Source organism: Gracilinanus agilis, chromosome 1 (assembly GCF_016433145.1).
Source record: "Gracilinanus agilis isolate LMUSP501 chromosome 1, AgileGrace, whole genome shotgun sequence".
Taxonomy (NCBI): Eukaryota; Metazoa; Chordata; class Mammalia; order Didelphimorphia; family Didelphidae; genus Gracilinanus; species Gracilinanus agilis.
In genome coordinates, this window is record NC_058130.1 from 466,188,462 (window position 1) to 466,200,977 (window position 12,516).

The 12,516-nt window shown below is 34.8% G+C and overlaps 1 protein-coding gene across 1 annotated transcript in view; it reads left to right on the forward strand.

Annotated features, from left to right (window-relative positions):
* The first annotated feature begins 1,723 nt into the window (after nucleotides 1-1,723).
* The window catches only part of LOC123252897 (protein EURL homolog), a 179,840-nt gene continuing 169,047 nt past the window's right edge, over nucleotides 1,724-12,516 (forward strand). The window contains 1 exon segment of the mRNA XM_044682139.1: nucleotides 1,724-2,265. Within this exon segment, the coding sequence (XP_044538074.1) occupies nucleotides 1,724-2,265 (542 nt within the window).

Below are 12,516 nucleotides of genomic sequence, written 5' to 3' on the forward strand. Positions count from 1 at the left end.
ATTTTTCTCTATTCATTTATATATAAAATAATGGTCATCCACATCCAGGTTCTATATATTTCTGTAAGGAAAGTCTAGGTTAGTTCTTCTGCTCTTTTCTAGGTGCATTGATTATCAAATTTTTTCAGGCTTTCACAGACACATCAGATTGGGACTGTAAGCCTTTGATGCTGAAGAAATGGTCTGATATAGAGCAAAGTATGATCACTTTCCAAGTGCTCTAAGATTTTTTAAGTTCCTGATCTATTTTTTTGGTCTAGGTGATAATAGACTGTTGCTGAATTTTGTCTTTTGTCACTTAGACTCAAAAACAGTTCTTTTTTTTTTTTTGGAGAAAGGGAAAGGATTAGAGAGGTTTGGGAATTCACTATGATGAATTTTGGACTCTGCCCCTTACCTTGTCTTCTAATACAAAAGAGGAAATGGCATACCATAGATAAAGCAGTTTTCACTTAATTGGATATGAAATGAATAAGTATGTGTGTGTGAGTGTAGGTATGTATATGTATACATGTGTATGCATATATACATTTTTATTATACATATGAGATGCATATTGTATTATGGAAAATGGCAGGGTGGAATTCCTGCAGGAAACAGGGTCAAGCCTTACCCAGAATTCCAGGGGACCCCCCCTGGAGAAATTTGGGTGAGGGGGCAGTTGGTAGGGAGTTAGACAGTTGATTTCTGGGAGTTGAGGGTAGCAGATCTCCCTGCTGGTGGTTCCTGATTTGGGGTTTCTACTCAGGAGTTTGTCTGTCTATTAGGATTAGACCTTTCTAGCATCGATATAATAATTATTTAGTTATTTATATATTAGAAGTAATTACTATTAGCTTTGAGGGCAAATTAGCTGAAGGTCTGCCACTCCCTCCTGGCAGCTTCAACTGGACAGTTCCGGGCTTCCCAGTTCTTATCCAAATCCTAATTACCACCTCTTGCCTCCCCCTTCTTTCTTTTTATCAAGATAAGCTTCATCTTTAATAACAGTGCCTGAGTAACATTTGGGTATACTCACTACAGCCATTAAGTTTGGTTCCTGTCAGTTGCCAGCCTAAAGAAATATGTTCCTTCTCAGTCCTTAACATCAAGATATCTAGCTTCTACTCAATCCTCAATCAGACATGTGGGGAATATAAGTTGAGGAGAACATCATTAGAGATTAGCTTTGCTGAGCCTTGTCAGAAGTCATTGCCCTGCTTCCATATTCAACTGAAAACCAACTGCTGAGTAGGAGGTGTTTGAGAAAAGGAGCACTTGCCCCTCCCCACTCACTCAAGCCTGTGTGTGTGTGAGAAGAGTGTCTTACAGGCACCTGGCCCTGGGCAGACCATCAGCTTTCCAACATCCCTGTTATTACAAACATAACAGTCTTGGCCAGCCAGCCTAGAATTTTTACTTCAGAACCTAGTTGGGAAGTGATCAATATGGCCAGCTTCATCAACAGAGCTGCTGTTACACTGGAGTGTTCTGGGGTCCTGATATATGGGATTTGGCAGACTTGTGCTACCTTTTGGTTAATTACAGTTCCCCAAATTTTAAGCAGGTTATAGAAATTTATGATACATACATGTGGCTAATAATATCAGTGGGTGATGCCTTGGCATATGTGCCATCAGGGATAGCCATGACTACAACTTTCTATGGGACCCTTATGATTTTGGGAAAGGTGTTGGCATTTACCTTTGGGAGAACTTAAATTACAAACCCAGTTTTAGAGCAAATGGTGGAACACATGAAGACCTTAATTGAAATTAACAGACAGATCAGGGAAGGGAAGGACTTGGATGCTAAAACAATAATGCAACTAGAGATCATTGAGAATGCTGTCACAAAGAAGAAGGAGGGTGATATGAAACAACAGGTTAAAGATGAGAACCCTGAACAACAAGAGGTTGCAGGGGCTGAAGCAGCTCCTATAACTATCCTTCCAATCACCAACAGAACTATAGTACAACCAGATGCAGGCATTATACATGTGAAAGGCTACAAACATTTTTCAGGGGGTGATCTGGAGATTTTGAAAATGAGGTTCTCCCAGTTCTATGTCAATCCACACAAATCAATAAAAGAATATAAACGGGCAGTGAGGCTTTACAACCCAAATTTTGAGGACGTGGAATTGCTACTTTCAGAATTGTTCACCCCTAGTGAAAAGGCAAAATTTATTGCCGAAACTAGAAACAACCCCAATCTTGCCTTATGGCCAGAACACCATCAAGACTTAGAGCTGTACTCAAATGCTAATATCATCTGTCTTAGAAGGTGCAGGGAGGATTTAGCAGAAGCAATGAGGTTACATGCAAGATATCTAATACATCAATTTATTTATGGATATATGTATAAGAATATACATGTACAAGTACATGTGCAAATGTGTTTATATGGTTGTGTATAATTAGTTTGATGTTTTTGAAAATCCTTTACATTTACTTTGATATTATGAGAAAATCTTCCCAGCATTCCTATCACCATTCCATATACCAGGATTCCTGAATAAAACAATTTCACAATGGATAGAAAATTCCAAAAGTAGAATGGTTTATGTGAGAAGGTAGTGGCTTTCCACTCTTTAGAGGAATTCTTTTTAGTTATATGGTTGATAAGATTACTTATCAGGGCAGGGATGGATAAGGGGTCACTGAGAAAACTTTGAATTTTAGGATTCTAGAGTTCTATGATACAAACAAAACTCAAATTTCTTAAATGCCTGTTGGAAGCCATTGAGAGAAACATGTTCTGTTACACAATCTCTAGACCCCATCAACACCAGCATAGTTTGCAAAGTCTCTACGCTGGTTTCCGTGACCTGAAAATCAGGTCACAGAATGGGGCTCCTCTTTTGAAAACATATTAATTTAGTTTTTAGGACAACCTTAAGTTTTATAAAAAGCCTAAGTATAGCAAAACAGCAGCTAAGGAGTTAACAGGTTTTTCTCTAAGACAAAAAGACAGAAATTAAGCAAAAAACTGCTGGGGCTCTGGGTCTGTTCCTAAACAAGCCAAGAGTTCCACATTCAGCTAGGTACTTTCCACCTCACAATCTTAAAGACTCATTCTCTAATGTATCTTTCAAAGTATGGAAACTTTTATTAAAATAGAATGTTAGATAAAATAAATATCAATATTTAAACTTGGACCCTTGGCATAATCTATGTGTGAAAAAATTTGAGTGTGACATAATTCTGTAACTTTGGCACGTCTGCGCAGCCATGAAATTTCATTGTGCTTCGTGTGAAATGGGTTTTTTAATACTGTATAAAATAAATCTCAAGCTCATTGTTCGTCTGAGGAGCAGCCATGAGCTAACTAACAGCCCCAGCTTCCATCTCATTCTTTCGTACCTAAACCATCCACTTATCAGATTCTTGGAGCTGTTGAATAGTTTTCAACAAATAACAAATGCCTACTTTATTTCCTCATATCTTATAGGTAAAATAAATTTCCCTGCACATATAGTGAATTTCAAGAAATAAGGAGATATGTCTCCTTTTAGCATTATTTATCCTCTCCATAAATTATTTTTGCAAAACACTGAAAGCATTTTCCTAACTTAGCATTATTAAATGAGACATAACTAGATGTGGACCATCCAAAAATGAACCAAGCTGCTTCTACACTGTAGAGGAAATTAATACATAAAATAAGCAAGAACAATGCAATTTTATTTTAAACCTTCAGTTTGTGATTGCTGTTTTTTAATAAGTTATAAGTTCATATAAGCAATAAGATAGGTATTTAAAGGTTATAATTTGTCAGTGATGTATATATGTCCTGAATCTGGTAAACAATTGCTTATTGTGTGTGTTTATCCCAAATTTGGTAAAAAATGGATGTTAAAAGCTAAATGAAATTAAGTTAATGATGTTAGTAAACCAAATACTTGGTTGTTTCCTTTTATCATAAAGTAAAGTAATCAATCACCAATCAATATATATATATATATACATATTTACATGTATATATATATCTGGGTATATCTATATATTTATGTGCGTATATATGCTTATATGTATATGTATATATGTAGGTATGTATGTGTATATGTATGTATATGTGTGTACATATGTGTATAACTTCTTAGTGCTTTTAGTGAGAACCACAAAAATCCATTGGAGACCTCAATATCAGTCTCCATCTGTGGGACCAAGAGAACTGATTACTATATTCCTTACACTGGGAAATTAAAGTATCCCACATTCACTTCAGAGAAAATCATGACTAACAGAGGCTTGCCAGAACATTATCTCAAAGGAAGCAATGCAATCTAAAAGGGCACAGAGTAGCAGTACCAGACAATATTGTAAGGAACTTTGGAAAGCAGGTTTTTGTCTTATTTGTAGAGGTTGATAACTGATTAATATACTCAAGATGCCTGGTTCCTTTGTGGTTATGTGGGTTGGAGAAGGTTCCTATCATTATTATGTAAGCCCACAATAAAAGAAATAAAAAGAGATAAATAAAATTAACATGATAATTAATAGTGTCAATGTGAAATCTGGACACCTCAATTTTACCTCTGCCCTTTGAGAAACCCCAGTACCAGGCACAGCTATTTGGGTCCAAACTATAGACGTATTACTGTTTGGGGAACATAGTTCAGGTGTGGTTCACACATATTCAAAATGTTGAATGTCTTCATTTGTTTTAGAAGCTTGATCCATTGTATTAAAGTTCTTTCTCTAGAAGCCCAGCTCTTAGTTAGACCCTTTCCATTGTAATTGTTATAGTTGACTGCTCCCTGATACCCCTGAGGATAACTGCATCTCTTTTTTTCCAGATATGACTCACTTGTGTGAAAACTGTTTTGTAATTGTGATCATATAGTTCCTGGGTTTCTCTTGGTAGGAGAGAAACATGGGTGTCCAACTACCAAGAGAAACCCAGGAACTATAAGATTACAATTCTTAGTTGATAAGGGTTTAATGATATCTTAGAATTGGGAAGGGGGAAATGGCTTAGGATTGATAGGTAAGGAAAAAAACATCTAAACAGTTATGTCAAAAGCAGCCCTCATCCCCAAAGGGGGAACTGTATCTTGAATGGCTGATCTCCTCTCTAAGCCTCTAAATATTCTTTTTCTAAATCTAGATAGCTAAACTAAGGTAGACTATGGTATTGTTTGAATATCTAACAAAAGTAAAACAGCTTTGGCTGTCAGAGACTGAATGGCTCAGCTCAGAGCCACACAACTTGCAGAGACAGCACCCAGATCAGGATCAGGACCCAGGACCCAAGACCCCAGACCCTGAAAGCTGGGTGACCAGCCTTTTAATACCAGGACTCCAACTGCCTCTAACTGCCCCCTCTCTTAGAGTTCTGGGGGGCACTATGGAATTCTGTGCTGCAGCTTGAACACCTCTCAGCAATATGGACTCCAAAACAGGGGGTGAAAATTGAGAGGCTAGTGTTCCTAGTTCTCTTTCCTTCCTATGGCAGCATAATGGGATGGACTGTTTGAATAGCCTAAGCTATCATGGCACGTGGCTTTATTTTCTAGTGATTACTAATAAATATTACAAAAACCATATATTTTTAAAATTATCATTATATATTCTTTTTAATTTTTACACTAGTCAGTACCATGGCTATTACTACCCAAAAAATATTTTGTAGAGTTAGAAATGTGTACCTGGGAGAAAAAAAAGGCCAAGAATATGAAGGGGAAAAAATGAAAAAAATATGAAGGAAAGTGACTTAGTTATACTAGATCTCAAACTACATTATGAAGTAGTAACTACCAAAACAAACTGGTACTGGCTAAGAAATAGAATAATGGATAAATGGAATAGATTAGTCACTCGACAAGCAATAGAAAATGATCTTAATAATCAAGTTTTTGACAGACCTAAAGATTTAATTTTTTTTAGAAAAATAACTCTCTACTTAACAAAAATTGCTGGGAAAACTAAAATATAGAATGTCAGAAACTAGGCATAGACCAACATGCCATACTACATACCAAAGTAAAGTTGAAATGGATACATGATCTAGAAATAAATGGAGGTACCATAAACAAAATAGGAGAGCACAAAAGAGTTTATCTTTCAGACCTCTAGATAAGGATAGAATTTATATTTAAACGAGATGTAGAGATTATTATATATGGACTAGACAAGTTCATATTAAATTTAAAATGTTTTACACTCAAAAAAAAAAAAACAACTCCAAAGCAACCAAGATTAGAAGGCAAACAACAAGTGGGAAAAAAATCTTTAGGGCAGGAATCTCTGCCTTCATTTCTCAATATTGAATTGAATCAAATTTAAAATAATTCAAAGCATTCCTCAAATAACAAATGATCAAAGGATAGACATTGACAGATCTTAAATAAAGAAAATTAAATTATCTTAGTTATATTAAAAAATGTTCCAAATTACTATTGATTAGATAAATTCAAATTAAAATAACTCTGAGGTGCCACCTCACACTTATTAGATTGACTAATATATTAAAAAAGGAAAATGACAAATGTTGGAATGAATGTGGAAAAATTGGAACATTGATACAGTGTTGGTAGAGCTATGAACTGATATCAATATTCTGTAGAGCAATTTGAAACCATGCCCCAAAGACCATAAAACTATGCACATTATTTGATCTAGCAATCCCACTTTTGGGCCAGTATTACAAAAAGATCAAAGAGAAGGGGAAAGGACACATTTGTACAAAAATATTTATAGCAGCTCTTTTTGTTGTGACAAAGAACTGGAACTCAAAGATTGCACATCAATTGGAGAATAGCTAAATAATTCATAGTATATTATTGTAATGGAATACTATTGTACCATGAGAAATGATGCACAAGAAAATCACAAAAAAACAAATAAAATACCTGAAAAGTGAAGTAATGAAGTGAAGTGATCAGAACAAGGAAGACATTGGCTACAACAACAAGAATGATACATGATGATCAACTGTAAATGACAGTGCTAGGACAGGGAAAGACTCCAAGGGTCTCATGATGAAAATGGCTAACCACCACCACAAAAGGGACTGATAGAGTCTGAATATGGATTGAAGCATGCCATTCTTCACTTTATTTCCTCCATGAATTTTTCTCTAGTGTAAGTATGATGTGTATTGTTTCACAATTTGAAAGACATGGAAATATAAATTATATGATAACACATGTACAATGTGTATCAAAATGTGATAGAAGGGAGAGAGAGAATAAAAGTCACAAAACAATAACTGAAAATTGTATTAACACATAATCAGAAAAAATAATTTTAAAAGAACCTATGATTTAGAAAAATACATAATGTAGAAATCATTTAGAGAATCTGATCATTTAGAGTCTAGTCAGTAGACAGACTTTGAACCAATTAATGGAATATCACTCACTAAGTGCAGATAAGTTTTTTGACTAAAATAAATTTTCTGAAATAGGAATTGATAGGTTCCTGAGTTGTTGGACTGACCCCTAGGAATAGACCTAAGTACATTGAATAAGACTGAGTGACCTAGGAAGGAATCTAGGACAGGTTTGTGTATCATATCCCTGGAGACTCTAATGGAATCATAACAGAAGAGATATCACCTTGAGTATGTTTTCATGTATCTTATGGATACCCTTGAATCTTCCAGTCACCATGCAGACTGTATACAATAGATCAATATCTTTTTTTAAACCCTTACCTTCTGTGTATTGTCTCCTAGGTGGAAGAGTGGGCAATGGGGGTCAAGTGACTTGCCCAGGGTCACACAGCTGGGATGTGTCTGAGACCAGATTAGAACCTAGGACCTCCTGTCTCTAGGCCTGACTCTCAATCCACTGAGCTACCCAGCTGCCCCTAATAGATCAATATCTTGACAGGATGCATTGGTTTCCTCATGATTCTATGATTGGCTATCTATTACTATGAAAATATTGCCTGTAACCAAGTGGATGGATATGTTTGGATAGCAACCCAGATTTCGGCAAATATCATCCCCTCCCTCAATAAAATTGCCATTGGCCACTTGACTTCCATCAGCCCTCCTAAGTCTGTCTGCATTATTACCCCTTGGGACCCCCAACCTGGTGGACTTCATAAGGAATGATTTACTTAAGTATCTTAAGTTTACCCTCCAAAAGTTTATTATTATCTTCATTTATTTTACTTTGATTGATGCTTGGTAACACATAAAGCAAATATTTTGATTGAATGTTAATTTTAAAAGGGACTGTGTATGTATATATATGTATATATGATCATATATATAAATATGTATCATTTTAGTTTTTCCCAGACAAGTTGCACAAAATGTTATTTTTCTTTGTCTATATTTTCTTGATTTATTATATTCATTTAGTTTATATTCAAAAGGCCTACAATAGTCATATTAAAAATATTATTGTTTTCAATTTTCAGAATCCAGGCTCAATATTTTATTTTATTTATTTAAACTATTTTCCATTGTTGAGTTAAAGTATTAAATAAAGAACAAAACTTTACTCGCTTGGTTTTGAAAAGATATTCAAATATGCCTATTTTTGGCAATTCCATGAATTTAGTGCTGATATTAGCTACTGTTTTGAAAGGACTCAAACTGATGATAATCTGCTTTGGAGTATTATTACAATCAGTGGAAGTACCTGTTTGTACTCCTGCATCTTTCACCTATAGATAACTGCTATTCCTTCAGCCTCATTTGAAGCAAGTAAATGTGTTTATTTTTCTGCTCCTGTCACCATGCTTACTGCAGGAACCTTCATATGGTCTATCTAAACATTCTCCCTTTCCTTATCATAAAATGGTAAAATAAATCACCTGCTTAAATTATACACATTTGTATATATTTATTTTGCCCATCTTGCCTTGTTAATGTTACTTCAATAATTTCAATCATCATGAAATGCTATTTTTGGAGACATATGACCTGTTTTATAAATGACCTCCAAAAATATTAACTTCAGCTCAAAAATTCAGAAAGTTATTTTTTCTGAAAATGAAAATTGAGAGTAAATCAAACAGTTTAAACATCTTTTCTCCGTAGATGAAAGCTTCTTTTATAGTGCAAATGCCTCTTAATTAAAAATCTACATTTAAGGATCACATTACTGGGAAGCTGACTTTACTGATAGTAGCCTCAGGATAAATAACACTAATGCTAAAATGTACATCTTCCTGAGAATGTCCTGTGAAGTAGTCCTATACGAACAGAAGGTAGCAATGCTCCTCATTTGTCTCTTAAGTGGAAGTAGTATCTCAACTGCTTTGTTCTTAAAAGTAGCTTAGGTGCATCAAACCTACAACAACCAAAAGGTAACAAATGGTTTTTTGATGCTTTACTTCAAAGCTGCTGAAGAAAATTAGTCAAATTGGTTTATCCTACTTTTCTCTTGACAGTTAAAAGGCACTTTTGCAGATGTGAGTATTTCTACATCACTGAGGGAAAAGAGTAAAATGTGGTGCATTTAAAGACAACAAAATAATATTTCTTCATAATAAGTCTCGTTTTGCTTCTCAGTTGATTTCAATGAAAGAAAACTTATTTTTTTTAATTTCCCTAACATTAAGAAAGAATTTGAGTCAAGTACAAAAGCAAGAATCAGTGAACTTGTGAACAAGACAAGTCAAAAGCCTGAGAGCCACTAAGAGTTTATCATTATTTGGCATATTTAGTGGTGAGCATTTGTAAACTTTTGTAACTTCCTCTACCTGATTTTCCTGATAAGTTAATATTGTGGAAGGCACCAGTCCATCTCTACCCAATCCAAAGTACATGAGTCAAGCCAACATAGTGAGATTTTCATCATATTTGAGATTCTAAACAGGAGTCAGAAAAAAAGGACCATATCAGGATACAGAATCCTCAATATCTGGATATCTAGTACATTGCAGATTAACATTTCTCTAACTTTTATTCTCTACTCTTGTATACTCTTAAAAATTATTGTGTAAGGGCAGATAGTTGCCTTAGTGGATAGAGACAGACCTGGAGATGTGAGGTCCTTGATTAAAATATAGTCTCAGGCACTATCTAGCTATGTGACCCTGGGCAAGTCATGTAACCCCAATTTAGTAGCCTTTACCACTGTTCTGCTTTGGAAAAATACTTAGTATTAGTTCTGTGATGGAAGACAAGGGTTTAAAAAAATACTGTGTATGCCACAGAGTTTTGTTCATGTTGGTTATATTTATCAGTATTTACCATATTAGAAACTTAAACTCTTACTATTATTTTAAAGATTATTATGATTACATGGAGCCCCTGAAAAGAATTTTTGGGGTCTTCTTGGGGTTCCCAGGCCACAATTTGAGAACTACTGATGTAGGCAATGCATTGAGATACATATGATAATATTAACAGTAGTAGTAGTGATAGTAATAAATAGTATTATACTTTTTATCCAAATACTTTGGCACAATAAACATGTAGCCAAACAATATGACGATGATAAAATATCAACAGTAAACTTTATTTTCCATGCATAATTGATGAAAGGTCAATCCATTTATTTTGCTTTTCCTAGATAAATACTTGTCAAATGTCACATTTGCACACCACTAACACGTCTAAGTAGGCACATGTGAGGAGTCCCTTTTTCCCTAGCTATTTTCTTGAACCACTATCTCCTTTTGGAGAAGGCAGCAGTGTAGATGTGTTAACTTATAAAAACCCATAACCACAGGAATGATCTGAATAACCAAATCTTTAATCAAGTAAGAGAATAATTCTTAATATTCAGCCACTACACATAGTTAAGCACTTGAAAAACACACATAGCCAAGGATATGGAACTCTTGAATAGTGTCTGAGAGAATGCTCTGCCCAAGATTATTCTCCAAAGAGTAACAGAACTTGGGGGGTCTAATATACCTTTTGGGGAAACAAAGGCATGGAAAAATGATTGACTAGTTCTACATTGGATACAAGGAAAGGAGGAGCTCAGGGCATGACTGATGGGAAGAGGCTAATGCTTTGCACTAGCTACAAAAAGATATTTCCAGACAAGGGACTTGACTACTGGGTTAATGTTGATAAACTTTAAAAACTAAGCAAGAATACCTAAGGCTTGGTTGCCTACTAATCTTATCTAAACTAGGGTCAATTAAGTACCTCAAAGCCTATTGTTCAGTTCAGAGGTAGAGCCAGTCAAGTCACTCAGGTCAGTCAGGGACTTCCCCCAAGGAGAGTTCCTAAAGCACAAGGGGTAAAACTTGGGTTTTCCCATAATAGAGTTGACAGATAGAATATGTAGTTGTAATGAAGAAATCTGTCTGGCTGGATAATGTGTTCTGTAAAGATGGCACTTTAACGCCAATTGAATGTTATTCTAAAACACTCTAAAGTTGAACTTTTCATGCCATTATAGGAATAATGAAAATAAAATGCTCTGTGAACTATTATTTGAAGTCCATAGCTGAAGTATAGAAGTTACATACTGAACTTTAAATTGCTTTCTCCTTTACTCCTCAGCTTTTGGCATATGTTAGTATGCTGCAGGTTGGCAACTTTAACATTACACAATACATCCAGCTAATGAGATTGCAAGAACATTGTGCTCCTCCATCATTTTCTTATCAGTGACAGCCAGTCTATTAAAAACTGTAACCCTGAGAAGTGAACTCCAGTCTTAAAATTTTGCATTCTGGAAATGGTCTTCCCTTGGTTGCTAATAGATAAGATGGATGCAGTATTTTGTGACAGTTCAAGAAACACACCCTTCAAGAAGCATTTTGAAAGCATCAACAGACCTATTATCTACCTTCAGAAAAGATTTTTCTTTTTCCTGTTTTTTTTATGGCATGTTTCTTAGTGAATTGTGTTATACATATAATGCTGTTTTGCTTGTCATAGACATGGGCTTAATATTCTCTTCTATACTATATAATACTTAAAATGTTAATTTCATTTCTCAATGAAATTTGAAGGAGATGCCATATCTTCAAAAATTCATATAATAAGACTACTGAGAGGGCTAATGTGAGATTTGAAAATAAAGGAATATTATCCCCCTATATGCCTGAAATCAGGTATTTTTCCAACCAAAGAACCTAATTCTTAGTTGATGGAACTCCTAGAATGCCAGAGTATGAGCAAAAAAGAAAATTAATTCTTCTACTTCAAGTAGTGAAAGAATAACAAGTTCAATAGTGAAATATTTGATTGAAATCTGTATCTGTCAAGTCATTCTTTGGGGGATTTTAGGCATAATCAAAAGTAGACCAAACTTTGGAACTATTGGGTGCTAATGAAACAAGAAGAGGAAAGGATCGATATGATTTCATCAAGGAGTATTGTATTACATAATCATAATCTTGAGAATTATAATAATTTTGTTACTGGTGATTCTGCCTGGCTACCCCTCCTTGTATGCCTTTTCAGAATTACCTTTGACCATTATTACTGGTTAATGAATGTTTCCATAATAGTAGTAACTGATCTTTGTAGCATGTTAAGTTTATTAAATGTTTTGCATATGATTGTGTTATTGGAGTATCATGATATTATTAGCAATCATTGATATTATACTCATTCTTTGAATGAAGAAACAGAAATTTAGGTGTGTAAGAAGATGATCTG